Source organism: Colletotrichum lupini, chromosome 1, assembly GCF_023278565.1.
Source record: "Colletotrichum lupini chromosome 1, complete sequence".
NCBI lineage: Eukaryota > Fungi > Ascomycota > Sordariomycetes > Glomerellales > Glomerellaceae > Colletotrichum > Colletotrichum lupini.
Window position 1 is genome coordinate 8,149,584 of NC_064672.1, and position 17,275 is coordinate 8,166,858.

Genomic DNA, 17,275 nt, shown 5'->3' on the forward strand with positions numbered 1-17,275 from the left:
TGTTACGGTAGTACTGCTTTTCTTTCCTCGAATAGGTAGTGTATGCTATGCGCGAGATCCACGGCCAGTTGACGGTTCAAGTTTCGACGGGGTTTGTGTCATGTGGGCGAAACCCCCTATCAAAGTAGGAAATTCGAGGAGGAATGAGAGGGGCGGACGTGCTTCCCTAAGACATAAAAGGAAAATGGGCAGACAGAACCGGGCTCGTGTCAGACGCGGCCGAGGGCGGCTGTTGATGAACTTCGAGAACAGACTGCTAGCCGTTGATCCAAGATGGAGGAAGCCGCACAAGGGAGTTGATATGTTTCAACTCTAAAACTCGCCCCGCTTGCTTTGGTGACATTCAGCAGCGCCGCCAGTTAAAAGGCATCTAGCTCAGAAGATGACGTTACGAGTCAGGATTGGAGAGGATGGACGATAGTATGATTGGAGACGGAGAACGATGCTTCTTCAATCGATGTCAGCCGCTTTTGGGGGGAAGGGTGGCCTATTGCACAAGTCTGTTCGGCCAACCGTCAAACCCGACAGCTGAACCTTGGATAGAACCTGTCAGCACATGTCGGCATGCCTCCCCGTCGGCGGCTTGAGCGAGTGCGAATTGTTGTTGTAAAGATGCGCAGCAGTAACATCAGACGAAACGGTTAGCCCAAGCGTCGCTATAACTGAGGGAGTGAAACCGGAACTCCATGCGAAGACGACTGGAGTTTCTGAAACCTAGTCACCTATCATTCGACGCATGAAAGTACCCAAACAGGTCTGGCGCCTTTCTTGTCCTCGTCTTCTAGAAGCCTGCCGGTTTAGACAAAGTCCATATCGGTAGCTCAGAGCACCTGCTCTCGGCTGAGAAGTCTTCAAATAAAGATCGTTGGGAGGGTTTGGCCAGAAATCATTGAAATACAAGATCCTGTTCCAATTGCGTCTCTTATTGTTCCCTCCTTGTCGGGCCTACCAGTCGCCGTCATCTTACGAATCCGTGTAATTTGTATAGGACTTGACTGGCAAAATGACACCATAAAAATACTGGGCTTAGTCTGAAGTGTTGAGGGTTACAGCTGGAGTTAGAGCTCTATCTAATCCCAAAACGGGAAAACTCGCCCATCTGACGAAGATAATCACCCCGAAGAAGACCGTCGGATGATTTGGAGACAGAAGCTCTGTGGACTCCCCATGCTACCCCGAATACGGCTCACATGTCATGGCGTTTTCTCGGCATTCTCGTACAAGACCCGACAGATGCAAGAGCGCTCCCTTCGCTCCTAGGAACACCTTCTTAGTCACTGCAATTTTGCAGGCTGGAGCCGTCGTCCGATGAACCAAAATGACGCGTTCACCCGCGTGTCTGGTTTCTTTCCTCAACTGACGTGACGTGACAGCCTGCACAGGATCCTCGGTCTCGGTGCCTCTCTCTGTGATTGCCGAACTGAGTCTATGATGAGAATCCGAGCTGGTGGAACACCTCTCAGGGTGGTGTTCTGCCAGGCCACCAGATTCTCATCCCAACGCACTTCCATCAATTGCCGGAACTTCTCTCTCTCTATATCTCTCTCTCTACGAGGATAATAGCAGACGGGCTCTTCTGAGCGGATCGATCGTGAGCGAAAGAGATGATTGATGCTGTGATTGGCGAGAATGCACATATTACTAAAGTCTCTTTTGATCGAATCACCAAATCTCCTAGCAGGCGATGCGCGATGCATTGGGCTTGCGTACTTATCTTCAGCATCTGGCTCCAACGATCGCTATTGCATTGCAGCCCCGTTTCCCTCAGAGACGCGGCACCATTGCCATAAGATACATTCAGGTGGCCATGTACTGACTGTACCAGTCAAGCTGGGAACTTTCCGAGGCGACATGCCAAAATCTAGAGTCCTGCTACACATTTGAAAGCAGATATTTCTCTGCATGGATCAAGCGGCAATGCTCTACGCGCATTTAGCTATTTGCTGGCTGACTGGAGAAATGGCGGGGACGAGACAATAGAATGAGCTTCGTCAACTCAGACACCGGCATAGGAATCGTGCTGACTCGAAGGCTCATGCCAGAGTAAATGACTTATTATTGCCGTAAAAATGGCGGAACGTAGTACAACATACTGGTCGGCTGGCCCGTCGGAATCTCTTACTGATCCTCAACTTCGTCCGTAGAGGGATCTTCTGTCTGTCCAGTTTGGCAAAGCCCGCTCACTCGAGTATCAGATGCCTGTTCTCGAAACTCGGGTCGCAGAGAGTGGAGGACAGAGTGAGCCGCCTCAGCCGTAGCTGCTGTGGGCGGAATTCGGATCAGAGGAACGGACCTGCGATCGGCCGACAGCCAACGCAACTGGCAGACGTCCAGCACTGACATTGTGCATAGTTTTTCCCAGGAAGAACCAGGTGAAAACTTGATATAGCCGCGGGAACTCTTTCGTCGAGAGGCCCGGTATGTGGGGTGGGGGACTGGGATATGCCTTGTATTGTCGCAGCGCCGGATAGGGTCTTCTTTTTCTTGAGTTTTGCAGGTAGTTTTCCACCAGTAGCACAGGCATATAAGCTTCAGATTTCAACTCACGTCGCTGAGTCCGATGTGCACAGTCTTCAACGCTGGGGTCCTTGCCCGCGGGCAAGCTGGGGACATGAGAGCAAGACGTTCGACGTTCAAGTACGTAAAGTGTGCATTGGTCTGTATCCGTACCAAGTCCGAATCCCAGCCCCGTTATCCGCGGTCCTGGAAACATTTTAAAGTATCGCAGTACGAAACTAACAGGGGCTGCCGTGCGGCATATGTCAGGGTCAGGGGGGCTTAATGGTCGATCATATAGCTGAGTAGCCTCCGCCTAGTACATGTGTATCCATACGATCAAGCGTTTTCCTTACCGGCAGTTTCTGCAAAAGCCACATCGCGATCTGCAGCCGGCACGATTTAAGCTTGATGCTGGCTCAAGGTAGATCGACGCAGGCATGCTGTGGCGATCCTATTGTCAGCGGGCAGGGCCACTGATTCCCGCCCTGGTAGAAAGGTGCTAGGTAACCGAGACCGATGGCGTCTACTTTTTCAACTCCCCAGCTCCCAGCTGTGAGACCGACTATGTGGCCGAGCTGCATTTCAGACATCTCCGGAGCCTCCATGGATCTGGATGACCACCCTCCCACACTAAAACTTTACGGGGGAGCGGGAAGATCATTGAGGCCGATGCGCCTGTCAACCATCGCGGCAGTAGCAGACGCTGTCAAGCAGAAAAGCTTCTCTCGCAAGCTCAGACATCTTGACACGGCACACCTACAGGATAAACGAATGTCTGGATAAACTCTTCTCACTCCACACACTGATCAGTGCTTCAAGTCTCTGGCTCTGTTTAGTGTGTGTGCCAAGCTCGCTTCGACCTGACACATGGAAACTGCTCGCTGGAAGATCGGCCCGTGGAGTAGGAAGAAATAGCGTTCAAGAGACATGAAAAATGTGCCCGGAAGTCATGGATTGATAGTATCGAACTTACTGCAAAAGCGTGCATAGAGGAGTTCCGGGCACTAATTCACCCCTTGCAGTCAGTCCGAAAGCTCGGGAAGGGAAATCAGCCGTAGCATCAGGTCGGATTCGCATTGCTCGCATCTTCCAACGGCGAAGAGTAGGAAGATGACGGAATGATTAACAGCAAAGACATTCTTGACAGCCGGTTGCCTTATTGGGCTGACAGACCCGTCAGGATGGGTCACAGTTACTTATATGACTTGGGGTGCGAACAGACAGCCCAGGTGGGCTGGACCCGTACAAGAGACAGGCAGCGACAGGCAAGACATTCATAAAAGACGGGATGAAAAGGTCATCTTCTCTGCTGAGTTGCTTAGTCGGGGGCAACTTTTTGCGGTGAGAGCACCGCCTTCTCGTCCCAAAAGGGAAATAGTTCGCTGTTCCCCAACGGCGTCTGAAACGAATTGCCTCATTCCACTTGCCCTCTGAGGCAAGTGGATGGAAAGTCTACAAACACACCTCACCCATATTCCAATACCGGCCCGCTGCTGAATACTGGTTCAACGTCGCAGCGAGCTACTTGTGAGTGCTCGGGAGAGGAGTCTGTACAAGGGAAGAGGAGGAGAAAGAGGTGAGAAGGATGGAGCGTGAAGACAGTATGGTTGGGATGAGATGCGGCAACATTCATTCTAATAAGGATTTCATTAGCACCAAATATCCTTTCTATCACCTTCTTTCCCTTTTTTCGAAAAAGAGAACGAGAAAAAGTGCCAAATCGTTGAACGAAGAGACACTACACCTAACCGAGATACGCTGGCAATTTGTTTTTTGCTGCTGAAGAGTCGAATACCCCGTGGCCAAATCATGAGGAATACACCCATCCAATAAAGATTTCCTCCGTAGCCAGAACGTCTCAGAGAATCGAAAGGCCCGACTTTCTTCTATTAACGACCCCGATCTGCGTACGCTTCGCCTTTGGCCGTCATCAGCCTTACTACCCTAATGCCCTATCTAGGCATGCCCATCGCGGCACTCTTCAAGTCCGGAATTCCGCAACACGTCGTCAGCCGGTCATAACGCAGACTCTCCACTGCCTTGGTCAGTTTACTACTACTAGGAGGCCCGCTTGCCTATTCCATACATGCAGCTCGTCACTACATGAGCCGCAATGCAACCTTGGAGTCTGTCATCCTCAACCATTGACTCAAGTCCGGATACGGCTTCTTACACATAGGGATTCACCTGAGACTCTCTACCCGCATTGGGCTGTCTTGTCTAGTCTGTCTTCTGCTTACAACATCTCTCAAAGCTGGTTGTACCCACAAGCCGACATCCCGTCCGTACCCCTGATCCGGCAGGCCGCAGAGTCTCGAAGACGAAAAAAGGCAGCGTGCCTCACTTCTAAAAGCAGTCATGGCCGGTCTTGCTGGATTCCTGTCTGCCGCCGCTCCTCTCATATCTCTCAAATTCGTTGCTGCAGAGGGAGTTGTCAAGGCGGCACAGGCTTCTACATCACCAGCACTCCAATTAGCACAAGTGGCGGCATCCGTACCAAAGCCAGCAGCAAATCTGTTGTCATCAACGCCCCTCTCAAATACACAGAGACCTGCCGCGCCGGCCGTAGCACTAGCAACTTTGGCTTCTCAAAACCCGTCCATAGCGAACGCGGGCATACCGTCGGTGGCTGGCCAGCTTCAACCTCCACAAGTCATTGTTGAGACGAATTATATCGTATACACTCAAGTCAGGACTGCTGCCCCGTCATATATCACTGTTACGCAAACGATACGACCGTCTCCTCCTCCTCCTCCTCCTCCTCCTCCTCCATCACCACCACCACCACCACCACCACCTCCTCCTCCAAAGCAGATACAGCCGCTATCTCCGCCGAAGCAGATTCACCCTTCACCGATACCAAAGCAAGCGCAACCTCCTTCACCACCCAAGCAAGTTCAACCCCCTTCATCGCCCAACCAGGTCCAACCTCCTTCGCCACCAAAGCAAGCAGAACCACCGAGACTCCCATCTCTACCTCCTCCTGCGGCCAAGAGTCAAGCACCTAATGCAGTGCCACTTGTGATTCCCGCCCCATTAGTTGTACCAGCACCGTTGATACTGCCTTCAACCCCGACTCCAAAGATGACGCCACAGTTGGCTGCTACTTCACCTTCTCCGCCGCCGCCGCCGCCGCCTCTAGCAGCAGCACCTCTAGCAACGACACTCCTCAGCACTCCGAATCTACCACTACCACCGCTAGTTCTCAACCCGATCATGAGTGCTCAGGGGCCAGAGAGGGGTGGAATGCCCAATCTGAGCCCGAACCCGCAGGCTCAGACTGGTCCTCCCGGCGGGCCTCCTATGGGACCTCCTGATCCGGCCAACGGAGCGTTCCCGGGTGGTATACCCAACAAGAATATCGACTTGCCGGTCACCATTATGTTCATGGTGTTGTTCATGCTTGGTGCGTACGTGCACTTGAGTATTTACCGAAGGAATGCCAAACGTGGTCACAAGTTTCTGATTTCAGATATCGTCTTCGACTTCTGTATGATCCGAACAGTTACTTGCATCTTTCGTATCACATGGTCGATTGTGTCGACCCGAGGGGTTGTGTTGCTCGCGTTGATCACCGAGAACGGAGGGTAAGCTAAGAGGGCCGAGCTTCAAAAGGAATGAACGTTTTGCTAACATGATGCTCAGTGCTGCTCTTATGTTTGCCGTTAACATATTCTTCGCCCAACGCCTGGTCCGCTCGATCCACCCGAAAGCCGGATGGTGTACCGCGTTTAGTCAGTTCAGTTTGATTCTGCTCTTCTCGGTTCCGGCTTTTATCATTCTGAACATGACGTCGACAATCATTGCGTTTTTCAGTGTTGGCAATGTAGATCGCCTGGAAACTACAGACGATTTGCTCAAATTCGGAAGTTCATGGAACACGTTCCTCTCCATATTCCCTGTCCTTGTAGTAAGCGGATGCCTCTCTGTGCCAGGGCCTAAGCCAGAGAAGTTCGGTTCTGGCTCACAAAGAGTCAAAGTGGCCCTGCTTTACCTGGGCTCTTTCCTTTTGATTACCGGACAGTCCATTCGTCTGTTCGCCGTCTTCAATAAGGAATTACCAGGAGCCACGCCGAGCGTGATTTACGGCAAAGCAGTATTCTACACGACGGGGTTCTTCTTTGAGCTCATAGTTGTCGCACTCTACGCCATCATGAGAGTTGACCTTCGGTTCCACATTCCCAACGGAGCAAGTGGGCCCGGGGACTACTCTGGCGACAGGGACAAGGGCAGCTACTCTGTCGAAGAGATTGAACGGCTCATTGACGATTTGGAGGTGCCTCATCAGATTATGCGCGAGAGAAAGGGACCGGAAGACATGGAGATGGTATTCACCATTTTCTTCGCCACCAAGGACGCCGGAAAGGATAAAGAAAAGAAGGATACTGGGGAAGAGTCAGACGAAACGTCGTCTGGTACCAACGCCGAAGATGCAGCATTGCCGGAGAGGCCAAAGAGAATTACGAGGAGGCAAACGCTCATCGATGCCATCAACCGACCACCACGGCCGCCGAGGACGCCGTCAGTGTACCCTGACATTCCGGACATGTATGCCCAGATAGGTGAACCAGAGATGCCGCCGAGACGTCCCACGAGGCCATCCATGTATTCTCAGTTCGACAACGGGCAAGCATACGACGCCGGGGCCGACGCGCAGTATCGGCAGCAATACTGGGGTGCATCACCGCCTTACGGAAACGAGAAGGAAGGCATGAAAAGCGTAGACTTGAGACGATAAGGAATGAAGGAAGCAAAGCATTGAAGCGAAGCGAGCGAGTTGCTTACGGAAGCCGCTTGGGCATCCGTCTGATGTATGTTATTCACATATCATGACTACTTTCCACTGATGGCGGATTTTCACGCTGGAAGTGATTACTCATGATAAAGAAGATGAGTCAATAGTCGACAGTAGTGCCATTTCATTTCATTTCATTTAGCCCCTGGCTGGCCTCATCATGGGAATCATCTGTGACGATTGTCCGACTTCAGTCTTGGTCAAGAAGCCTGCTGATGAGTAAAGGTCCAAGATGTACTGCTCGGCATCGAGATACATTGGGTAGCCCAGCTTGTCGGCAATTTCCGTTCCTTGTTGGAGAAGGGCTTTCGCATAGCCCCGGCGAAGGTAGGCCGGGTCGGTGAAAATCAGCTCAAAGTCTGGCACATGGTCAGCGTTTTGCGGGTGGGCGGCCGGCAAGATTGTCAGCGGGAGGCTTGTTCGTGGTGAGCGAACCGGCCGGCCAGGGAGTCAAGAGTTGACATACAAACGTGAGGGTCCTTGCCCATGACACGGTCGTGCTGAGACGCCATGTCGGAGAAGAACTCATCAAGCAGCTCGTCTTTTTGCCCTGCATTAGCGGACGGCCATCGCTTTCGCCACGACCAGGTTCCGTTGTCCTCGGGGCGGATGATCCAGATAAGGGTGGTGGCTACAGGCTCGCCTTGAACGAGACAGCTGTCAGTCAAACAAGGTACGCATACACATGGCGCCGTTAACTCAGCGGAGTCCGAAGTCCGGTAAGGGTAAGGCAAAGTCGGGGTTCGGACAACCGGCGGAGGTGATCATGTCGAGGAGTTTTCGCTACCTTTCTCGTTCCTGACAACGGCAACTTGACCTTCTTGGGAGCCGTGCTCCTTGGAGAGCATGAACTGCTTGTAGGCGTCGGTTATGTAGGCCCGGCCGTATTCGTTTTGGGGGAACAAGGCCTGAAAGAAGTCACTCTTAAAGGACTTGAAGAAAATTTCGGCGATGGCGGGGGCGTCTTCGAGCCTGGCCGGTTCAACAACGACGGGTGCTGCCGCCATTGGATTAGAAGATCGGCGGTGACGTGGGAGACGAAGGGAATGAGCGTCAGAGCGGGACGGCAGATCAGATGCCAAGGCAGGTGATGAGGAACCGTGGATATGAGGGTGCTGGCGAGGCTCAACGGCGGGTGAGACGGTTCGGGTGGGAGAAATGAGACGAAGGTGACCTCGAAAGTGAAAGAGATCCAGGAATTAGCCCAGTATTTCAAGGCTGGCAGCTATGGCCAAGACATGGCACGACTCTGAAGCCGAAGCCGACTGATACGATGTGAACAGCGGGGTTCCAAACGCACCCCAACTTCAAAATCCCCAGATGGCGTTCCACCGGGAATCCTTGACTCGACTGCGGACGGGTTTTCTGTAAGGTAATGCATCACCTCAAGACCAGCTTGTGTGCGCGGAGAGCGGAGACATCTCCCCGAAACGTATCCATAAGCAAGAAAGGTTACTTAGACAGCCCAAACATAATCCAGGGCCTTTGTCTGAGATAGAACGTTAAAGTCGGGAGACACACGGCAATTCTTGTCCTTGTCCAATGGCAAGAGCGAGGCTAAAGTCTGACAGTAGTCATACAGACTTGACATGTTTGTGACATGTCTGCGGGTTTGCACAATATCACAGCACTTGCTAAGATGCTTTGAGGCAGAACTCAGCAGGCTCGCAGGCTGACAGAGGGCGAGGCCCGAAACACGACTTGGCCAGATCCTAAGGTACGTAGGGACCTAAGTGACAATATTGGGCCATAGATGGAACTGTGGCTATTGTATGATTTGGGATGTGAGTCCAAAACTCCAACTTTGACGGAGGGGTAGTTTCGTTTATGTAATGGAAGATCGCTGGCCGGAGGGATAGTGGGGCCGATCACATTGACCGCCTTCTCCCTCCATCAACCGTGGGGCTCCCTTCGGCAAAGCGTAAGTGGTCACGTGAAGAGCCATTCTTCGACGCGTCTGCGACGCGTCTTCCAAGCGGATGCATCACGTCAAGATTTCTAATTTCCACTTGTACGGGGGTGCCCAATCCGTACGTTGGAGCTCATAGTTCACCACCTCATCGTCCCCTCCGCAAATCATCCAACCGACCTTCCCCGCAGCACAGTCAATATGTCCGATTTCGAAGACGAGATGGACGTCGACGTCCCCGTGTCCAAGGACATTACCTTCTCCTCAGACGCCAAGCAGGGCAAGCGCAGCGCCGCCAACCTCCCCGTCGAAGCCGAAGACAGTCTGCCGTGGGTTGAAAAGTACCGCCCAGTAAGCCTTAACGATGTGTCCGGACACCAGGACATTCTCGCCACCATTAACAAGTTTGTCGACTCGAATCGTCTTCCTCACCTCCTCCTCTACGGGCCCCCGGGAACTGGCAAGACCTCGACGATCCTCGCCCTCGCGCGCCGCATCTATGGCACCGAGAACATGCGGCAGATGGTTCTCGAGCTCAACGCTTCAGATGATCGAGGCATCGACGTCGTTCGCGAGCAGATCAAGACCTTTGCCTCGACAAAACAAATATTCACTCTCGGTCCCTCAGCTAAATCAGGCAGCGGTGGCAGCATGGCATCGTACAAGCTCATCATCCTCGACGAGGCCGATGCTATGACGAACACGGCGCAGATGGCGTTGCGTCGCATCATGGAGAAGTACACTGTCAACACGCGGTTCTGCATCATTGCAAACTACTCACACAAGCTTTCACCGGCACTGCTATCAAGATGCACGAGGTTCCGATTCAGTCCGTTGAAGGAGCGCGATATCAGGGTCTTGGTGGATAAGGTGATTGAGGAGGAGCACGTCAAAATCATTCCCAATGCCACGGAAGCATTGGTGAAGCTTAGCAAGGGCGACATGAGAAGAGCACTCAATGTGCTCCAGGCTTGTCACGCGTCAAGTGAGTACTCATCTGGTTCTGGACAATCGCCCTGGAGAGCATGCTAACAACACAGGTACCCCGTTGCAACCCAAGGACGCACCCAAGGTGGCCGAGGCCGACATTGTGAGGGAAACCATCTCTACAGATACGATATATAACTGCATCGCCGCCCCTCAGCCCGACGCTGTGCAGGAGATCTTGGATGTTTTATTGAGCACAACAGACGTGACGTCTTGCCTGACTACTATCAACACCCTAAAGGTGTCTCGGGGTCTCGCCTTGGCAGATATCATCACTGCTCTAGCGGAGCAACTGACAACACTCGAGGTCAAGCCGGAAATCATGATCAAGTGGCTCGATGGGCTGGCGGATATCGAACACCGTGTGGCCGGCGGCGGCAGCGAGACAGTGCAGACGGGAGCTGTGGTGGGCGTCATCAGGAGCGGAGCAGAGTTGATGAGCAAATGAGCAAGTCGCAGTGCAGACGAGGGTAGCCTACGGAGCATGGATGGATAATTTACGACGTTATGATCATCTACAGTCGTCTCGATATGTCTTGTGTATGATATGCCGAACTGCCGTCTTCCACCCGACCTGGGTCAAGCGGCAATACCCAGCCCGATCTTGTGCTGTGATGCTAGTTTTGGAATGTACACACTGAGCCAGTGACAATACCGGTACCTCATGCAAAATGCCGGGATGAACCGCGATTTATCGGTGTCGCCCCTGGGAAGCTCGTCAAGGCATGCGATGTCTGGCCATCCCCAGCCACCCGCTGCCGATTCTCTGCCCTACCTAAGCGTCTTTAAATAGCTGTGGCGCATCAGTGGAATGCGCGAGCCGAGATCTGAGTTTGGGTTACTTGGAAGCAACAGGCCTCACACCTCGTCGGCTTCCGGGCCCCGTTTCTTCGCTACCATTCCTTCAGTTTTCGAGATGATCTCATCTCGGAGAGGTTGGGACAGAGCTAACTAGGCACAGAGGGGTGCTGAATGACAATGTCTGAATCGGAATCTGGATATGTACTGTAATATGAACAATGAAAGGCTTTCTATTGCGAGCGCTCGCTCTGACCGTTTGACTCCGTCGGCCTCCCAAACCAGGGCCAATGAAGAACTAGACGTCTTTTCCAAATAAACGCCAAAGTCGTCTCGAAACCCAAGTCTTGCCTCGCCTGCCACGTCATGATGGTGATATACACACACTACAAGAAGAAAAAAATACACACATGCCTGCGGCTCTATACAGATGCCAGACCGATAGACGCCTGGCTGATTTGGCTTCCATGAGAAATGTTTTGTTTCCTCCCTGGCAAGAAAATCCCGAGTCAAGGGAATTCCAGAGGAGGGGGGTATGTTCCCTACCATGTCCATGAATCCCGTATCCAAGTCCTTGGCGTACTGAGACATGGAATAAGGCCCCACGTGAAACATACGTCACGTCTCAAAGCCTTGGATAGCAGGCGTGCTTGCATAGAGGCAGGCCTTTGGTGCTACTCTTTCGTGGCGACGTGAATGTTTCGTGTCGACACTTAAGTCGGTGATGAATGATACATTTTCACCTCAGACATCGGGCCACTTGACTGGACCGCACTCGCCCTGCTGCTCAATCCAGGCGTTGATCTTCTCTACAGCCCAGCCGGACATGGTGCGCTTCTCGTCCGTAGACTCGCGCTTGACCGGGTGACCAAGCTTCCATGCCCAACTGAAGCCGCAGACGCCGTCCTTGTACTGGAATGAGAAGCAGGACCTGTCGGCCTCGCAGGCCTTGCGGCAATTGCCGAAGGACAAGTGTGCAACCTTTTCTTCCTCTGTCAAGTCTTCTTTCTTGGCTCGATTGAGTTGCCAATCCTGGTGCTTGTTGGCGGATTCGTCGAGGAAAAATCGGTCATCGGCCAGATTGTCCCAATCGGCGCGCTCAGGCTGCATACGAGGCGCGAAGAATTCATGATAGATATCCTTGATGCGCATGACTGGAGGCGGCTGGGGAAGGCTAGGGTCGGAGTAGCGCTTGTGCTCGTATTCCCAGAACGTGGAGATCTCCTCGGCATTCATGTGATGCATTGTCACGATGGGGTGGCACCAGTGAGTAGGACCATATGGCAGAGTAAAGGGCTTTTCGCCGTTGATTGTAGGCCACTGGGACACGGTCAGTCCAAGCTGCGTACAAAACAGAGAGATCATGATGAATACTCACCACATTATGGACGTTGACGTCGGCATTATCCTTCATAGCTAGCGCAAAGATGTAGTCTCCGCAGCATTCTTTGCTCGCACGAACATCCCACTTGTTGCCAACATCTTCATGGTCCGCAATCATGTCATGCATAGCCGCCTGAGAGACGATGTAGCCACTGCCGCCATGGCCAAAAACGAAGTTGCGAATCATGGTGACACTACCGAGATAGTGCTTATTCTTGGGGTTGAGGTTCTTGAGCCACTGGACAAGCGTGGGCCAGAGCACGTAGGTATCGGCGTCGATGTAGATATACCAATCGTAATTGGGGCGCATACGGTACGTCTTCTCGGCGATGTGGACATTTTTGTACTTGTCGAGATTCCAACCCTCGTCCTTGCTTACAGCCAGCTTGTTGCAGCTCTGCTGGTCGGCCTGACAGGCCTTTTGGCGGCGGTAGAGATCAAAGTCCTGATTACCTTCCATGGCCTCGGGAAGAACCTTGTCAAGACTATCCCGAATGTGGTAGTTTGCAACGGTCTGGTCGAGGTCGGAGAAGATGAAGTATTCGGGCAAGCACTTGAGCATGGTCATGAGTTGAGTGGGAACCTTGTCGAAGGACTCGGTGGCGCCCGTCTTCATGATGACGAGTATATTGCTCGTGTCGGGGAAGGTATCGCAAACGGGGTCGTGAGGACGGTAGGGAATGTCTTGGTTCGACACATTGTGCTGTGCGAGGCGGTCGTCTTGGTAGCTCGGGGATGGCGGAGGAGGCGGAGGACGGCCATCGTGACCTGCGCTTGGGGAGCTGCCAGCAGGCGGAGGTGGGCTGTGGCCTTTGAAGGGGTGGTAGTTGGGACCTTCTATCGCCCAGTCGCCGCCGAGTCTCCTCGAAGAGATGAGGAAGATGACTGCAGTGACGGAGACGAGGGCGAGAACAGTGAGGGCGCGACGGGATAACATATTGATGGCGACAATGGGGTTTATACAAACGTCATTCCGTCTTTGGCTCAATCCCATGATAGCACACGTCGTTTATTGAGGTCAAAGGGCGCCGACGGCGGCGATGGCAACGAAGTTTGTTGCCGGACACCAAAAAATGTGGAAGGGAGTTGTAGCTAACAGCTGGGTTTTCGATGTGAGAAAAAGTATACAGAATTCGAGGGAGATGGAATAAGGTAGACTGGCGGTTTGCGCGTAGTCGTGTCGCCGGAAGAACTTGGTAAGAAGTGGCAGGTGAGAAAGTTCCAAAAAGGTCGAGAATAGCGGGAATGGAATTAGGCACGGCAGCCAAAAGAGTGGACGAATGGTGGAAGAGAAGGAGGGAACGGCGAGGAGGGATATTCAGGGTCGGAATATCTCAGCCACTGTGCGCCGATGCCAACGGGTTATTAGGTGCGATACAACGAAGCCTGTTGTCTGGTTGGAACTTGGAAGCAAAGGCGAAAGGAGAAAAGGCTGGAGCTAAGTGCACCTCAGTCTTGCTGGTGGAGGGCGGGCCGTCGCAGAAAAGAAGAGTTGAACCCCTGCCTAGTCCGATGGAAAGGTACTGACAAGGTAAGCCAAGGAGGTACAGATACCTACCCAGGGTAGTATGTAGCGAGTCGAGTCAAGCAATATCTGGACTACCTAGGTACGAATACTCTAGAGAAAAACAGGTACAGTGCCGAGTGTGTAAGGAGGTAGTCGAAGCGGGAAAGCGAGAAAAGCGAGAGACATGAGGCTGGGCGAAGTGCCTTGGGCAGGCAGTGTCCTGGCAAGATGAGGTGAAGCAGCATGCGTCCAAGTTTTAGAGTGCGTAAAAGATGATGGCAAATGGACCCGAGGGCCAGGACGCGCTGGACCAGAATGGGGTTGAGATGGATGGATGGCGTGGAGAGCCGAGAGCCAAGCGCCAAGCACCACCTGTTAGGCTGTTTTGCAGCATCAAAAGATTGTCGTGTCCAAAGGCAAAGTGTGAAGGGACGTTGCAGCGCGGATATCGTTCGCAGGACTCAGGAGTAAGGTCCGTAATGTACCAACCAAAGGCGCCCTACCTTCGCACCTTGGACTCCTCCAAGAGTCCAAGGTACCTCAGTGCCAGAGGGCCAAAACGGTCCGTCCGTCCTTGTAACCATTTTAGCTTTGCCTTGAACCCGGGTACCTTTGTACGGAAACTTGGTGTGTCCGGACCTACCGCCTTGCTAATAGATACGATTTAGGGCCGGCGTTTGACATGCACCTCATGACGGTGGCGTGCAAGCTAAGATACGGCGCCGCCAGAGCGACCAAGCAACTGACAGACGTCCTCGTTTCCTGGGAACTATAGTTGATCCAGAGCATCCGTACCTTAGGAAGAGTTGGGAGACAGGGAGGCGGGATCTGGAGTAAAAGAGTATCGTCGCAGTCAAGTTCGAGATGCACGGCTTGTCCCCACTGTCTTGTTCGAAGTTGAGGAGGTGGACGAACTTTGTTCTTAGCATTTTGTGGGTTTCTTTTGGCTTGGCTTTCAGGATGAAATGAACCTTGATCGCGTTGGGCAATGGAGACCGACTAGGTAGGGTACCTTCCATTTTCCCATTTTCTGTGAGTACGGAGTACGTACCTACGACATCGCCCCAGGGCAGGTACGTATCCTGTGCCGTGGCCCGCATATCCAGGCTCCGACCGGCGACTTTTTTAGATTCCTTCCTGGCTTCCATTTCTCTCTCGTCCTTCCCTTCCACTTTAGGTTCTTCCTTCATACCTTGGGTAAGGTACCTTGAGGGAAGGTAAAAAGACACAATCTCACGTCATTTTCGTCCACGGTACGGATACCTACCCTCTCTCTGTTCCTACCTCAGTAGAAACATCCTGCCGTTTGCCAGACTCGCCTGCGCTTTCCTCGCTGCCACGCCGGGCTCCTCCCCTTCCCACCTCATTACCACGTACAGTGGAATCTCAAAAGACTGCAGGATCCCACGCAGGGGTGGCGATGCTTGTGCTTGAAAAACACATTTTGGTTGGTTCGTGACCGCCTAGGGGTAGGCATCTCCTAAAAGATGACGAGATGAATGCAAGCACAGCAAGCAGCAAGCAAGGGGAAAAGAAGAAGAAGGCATGCTGCACTGCTGTGGATCGGAAAAGAGAGACAATCCAAAAAGGGAATAACGGCAGGCATAACCGTGATGCACACTAGCGGATCATGAGCATAAAAGGGGTGTGCAATCTGTCAATACGAACTATTCCGAATACCTGCACTACCACTCCGAGTCTGCATAACACAACCACCTCAAGTGAAGCACCCAGTCAAATGTGACCTTCAGGCACCTAGTTGTGTATTACAGACCGGCCAAGAATCGAAGGATGCAGATGCTCACCTCCATTGTCACTTCGAGAGAACTTGCACAGTATCAGGCACAGACCACCTTCTCATCTTCATCTATCCGTGTGTGGTCTGTGGCCTGCCATAATGACATGTCATACGGACAAAACCATGGCCACTTGTAGCGTTCTCTGTCTGCTTGCTTGGTGCTCTTCAACGTCTGCCGTCCCTCCAAAACGCGCCGAAACAGTAAACGGCTTCTCTTTGTCTGCTGTCCTGTTTCCACGTTCTCCTAGTCACGGCCGTCACCCGGCCGTCCAAGACTTTGGCGGACGCTAACTTACTGCATTTCCCGGCCTAAATCCAAGCCACTGAGCCACTCCATCCGTCAACACGAGCTTCACTATCCACCCGCCCAAGGGGATCACGGAACTACGCAGTACGTAGTAGGGTCGGGCGCTTGGGTACCTTAGGTGCCACGGTGCTCAGGTAGACTCCTACTAAGTTGTGCCCTGAAGTGTCCAGTATGGCAAACCCGCGTATACCTAGGTACCCGCACGGCCTTGGCTCATGCATCCGGACAAAGAGTTCAACACCACCAGGGCGGGCTGAACAAAGAACCTCGACACTCAGCTCTCGCGACATGCTCAGAAATGCCGTCACTGATTCTCGAGTCAAGTCAAGCTTTCTGAGCAGCGGCCCACCTAAGCACTTCCTCCAAACTCTCGCATCTCCATACCACCCCACCGGTCTATCGCAACTTCTTTTAGGTTCAAGTAATAAACGACTGGCTCAATAATAGAACATAGAAAAAGCCATTCGGAACAGGGATTGAGGTATTATGAGGGTGAGACGAAGGCGCTTTACTCAGCGACGGCTCTCACCTACACCAAGGTACTACAGTGTTGACTGCTGTGCTGCCCTACCTATAAAGCGTCCATGCCACTAAACTCACCTCAAACAGGGCACCAACCGTCCCGATCTCTAGACATATCCCAACCAAATGGAAGTCGTTATGCCATCTCATTAGCCACGCCAGCTGTCAAGCTCACTGACACTCTCGATGACACTGACCCACTCGGCAAAGAAACCTGCTGCTGAACATCCTGAAGAGTTTGCCTTGAACCGGCTTCGTTAAGAACAACGCGCCTCCGTCCACACTGGCACACAGTGGTGTATTATAGAGCTAAATCGGATCCCGCGGCCGCTCCATCAGCCTAACCTGGATCCTCGTCGTTGCTCCACTTCCGTCTACCCCGCCGCTGTGCTTCTCGCCAATTCATTCTATTCCCGCATATGAAAGCCGAAATACCAACCGGCCCTTCGCTCTATTTGACTTCCTCTCTCTTGACACACTCATTCACGCAACGTGTACTGCTATCAAGATGAGAGAATATTAGAGAGAATTTCAATCAACTTAGGGAGAGACGAGAAGAAGGAGATTTGAAAAAAGGTGGGCTCGACCTATCGCCTCTCAGATCAGGCTTGGGGCTCGGCGGCTAGGCATCAGGATCCTAGCCTTCCTTCTAAGAGTTGCATCACCCTGTCACCAGGACTATTATTATTAGCGAAATCGCGTGCTAGCCTTGCATTCACTTACAACTCAAGGCTACCGTACTCACTGCACGATACGTATATTCAACTATT

At 52.6% G+C, this 17,275-nt stretch overlaps 7 protein-coding genes across 7 annotated transcripts; 3 read left to right on the top strand and 4 right to left on the bottom strand.

The window, feature by feature from the left end:
• Nucleotides 1–209: 209 nt before the first annotated feature.
• Nucleotides 210–4,644, bottom strand: CLUP02_02352 (uncharacterized protein; the record flags this gene model as incomplete). The annotated part of the gene is made up of 26 exons (XM_049281384.1): nt 210–331; nt 393–445; nt 557–656; nt 723–904; nt 968–1,020; nt 1,105–1,170; nt 1,222–1,458; nt 1,553–1,614; nt 1,667–1,739; nt 1,818–1,872; nt 1,976–2,032; nt 2,123–2,319; nt 2,400–2,483; nt 2,548–2,658; nt 2,741–2,812; nt 2,853–2,910; nt 2,974–3,108; nt 3,142–3,240; nt 3,299–3,327; nt 3,594–3,663; nt 3,722–3,898; nt 3,969–4,133; nt 4,204–4,356; nt 4,411–4,417; nt 4,478–4,534; nt 4,620–4,644. 26 exons carry the CDS (start codon nt 4,642–4,644, stop codon nt 210–212), a joined length of 2,499 nt encoding a protein of 832 aa, XP_049137341.1.
• Nucleotides 4,645–4,857: 213 nt separating this feature from the next.
• CLUP02_02353 (uncharacterized protein) lies at nt 4,858–7,237 on the top strand (the record flags this gene model as incomplete). Its single annotated transcript, XM_049281385.1, has 2 exons — nt 4,858–6,086; nt 6,145–7,237. The coding sequence occupies 2 exons, from the start codon at nt 4,858–4,860 to the stop codon at nt 7,235–7,237; spliced, it is 2,322 nt and encodes a 773-aa protein (XP_049137342.1).
• A 195-nt stretch (nt 7,238–7,432) lies between these two features.
• CLUP02_02354 (uncharacterized protein) lies at nt 7,433–8,885 on the bottom strand (the record flags this gene model as incomplete). Its single annotated transcript, XM_049281386.1, has 4 exons — nt 7,433–7,653; nt 7,761–7,937; nt 8,082–8,468; nt 8,816–8,885. The coding sequence occupies 4 exons, from the start codon at nt 8,883–8,885 to the stop codon at nt 7,433–7,435; spliced, it is 855 nt and encodes a 284-aa protein (XP_049137343.1).
• Nucleotides 8,886–9,404: 519 nt separating this feature from the next.
• On the top strand, nt 9,405–10,638 carry CLUP02_02355 (replication factor C; the record flags this gene model as incomplete). Its single annotated transcript, XM_049281387.1, has 2 exons — nt 9,405–10,188; nt 10,244–10,638. The coding sequence occupies 2 exons, from the start codon at nt 9,405–9,407 to the stop codon at nt 10,636–10,638; spliced, it is 1,179 nt and encodes a 392-aa protein (XP_049137344.1).
• Nucleotides 10,639–11,732: 1,094 nt separating this feature from the next.
• Nucleotides 11,733–13,365, bottom strand: CLUP02_02356 (uncharacterized protein; the record flags this gene model as incomplete). The annotated part of the gene is made up of 2 exons (XM_049281388.1): nt 11,733–12,308; nt 12,367–13,365. The coding sequence occupies 2 exons, from the start codon at nt 13,363–13,365 to the stop codon at nt 11,733–11,735; spliced, it is 1,575 nt and encodes a 524-aa protein (XP_049137345.1).
• Nucleotides 13,366–13,389: 24 nt separating this feature from the next.
• Nucleotides 13,390–15,245, bottom strand: CLUP02_02357 (uncharacterized protein; the record flags this gene model as incomplete). The annotated part of the gene is made up of 9 exons (XM_049281389.1): nt 13,390–13,563; nt 13,631–13,704; nt 13,750–13,894; nt 13,989–14,098; nt 14,167–14,338; nt 14,390–14,501; nt 14,567–14,647; nt 14,749–15,084; nt 15,163–15,245. The coding sequence occupies 9 exons, from the start codon at nt 15,243–15,245 to the stop codon at nt 13,390–13,392; spliced, it is 1,287 nt and encodes a 428-aa protein (XP_049137346.1).
• A 53-nt stretch (nt 15,246–15,298) lies between these two features.
• CLUP02_02358 (uncharacterized protein) lies at nt 15,299–17,028 on the top strand (the record flags this gene model as incomplete). The annotated part of the gene is made up of 10 exons (XM_049281390.1): nt 15,299–15,329; nt 15,390–15,436; nt 15,503–15,575; nt 15,638–15,751; nt 15,814–15,877; nt 15,951–16,067; nt 16,154–16,377; nt 16,431–16,522; nt 16,716–16,741; nt 16,845–17,028. The coding sequence occupies 10 exons, from the start codon at nt 15,299–15,301 to the stop codon at nt 17,026–17,028; spliced, it is 972 nt and encodes a 323-aa protein (XP_049137347.1).
• Between the last annotated feature and the right edge of the window lie 247 nt (nt 17,029–17,275).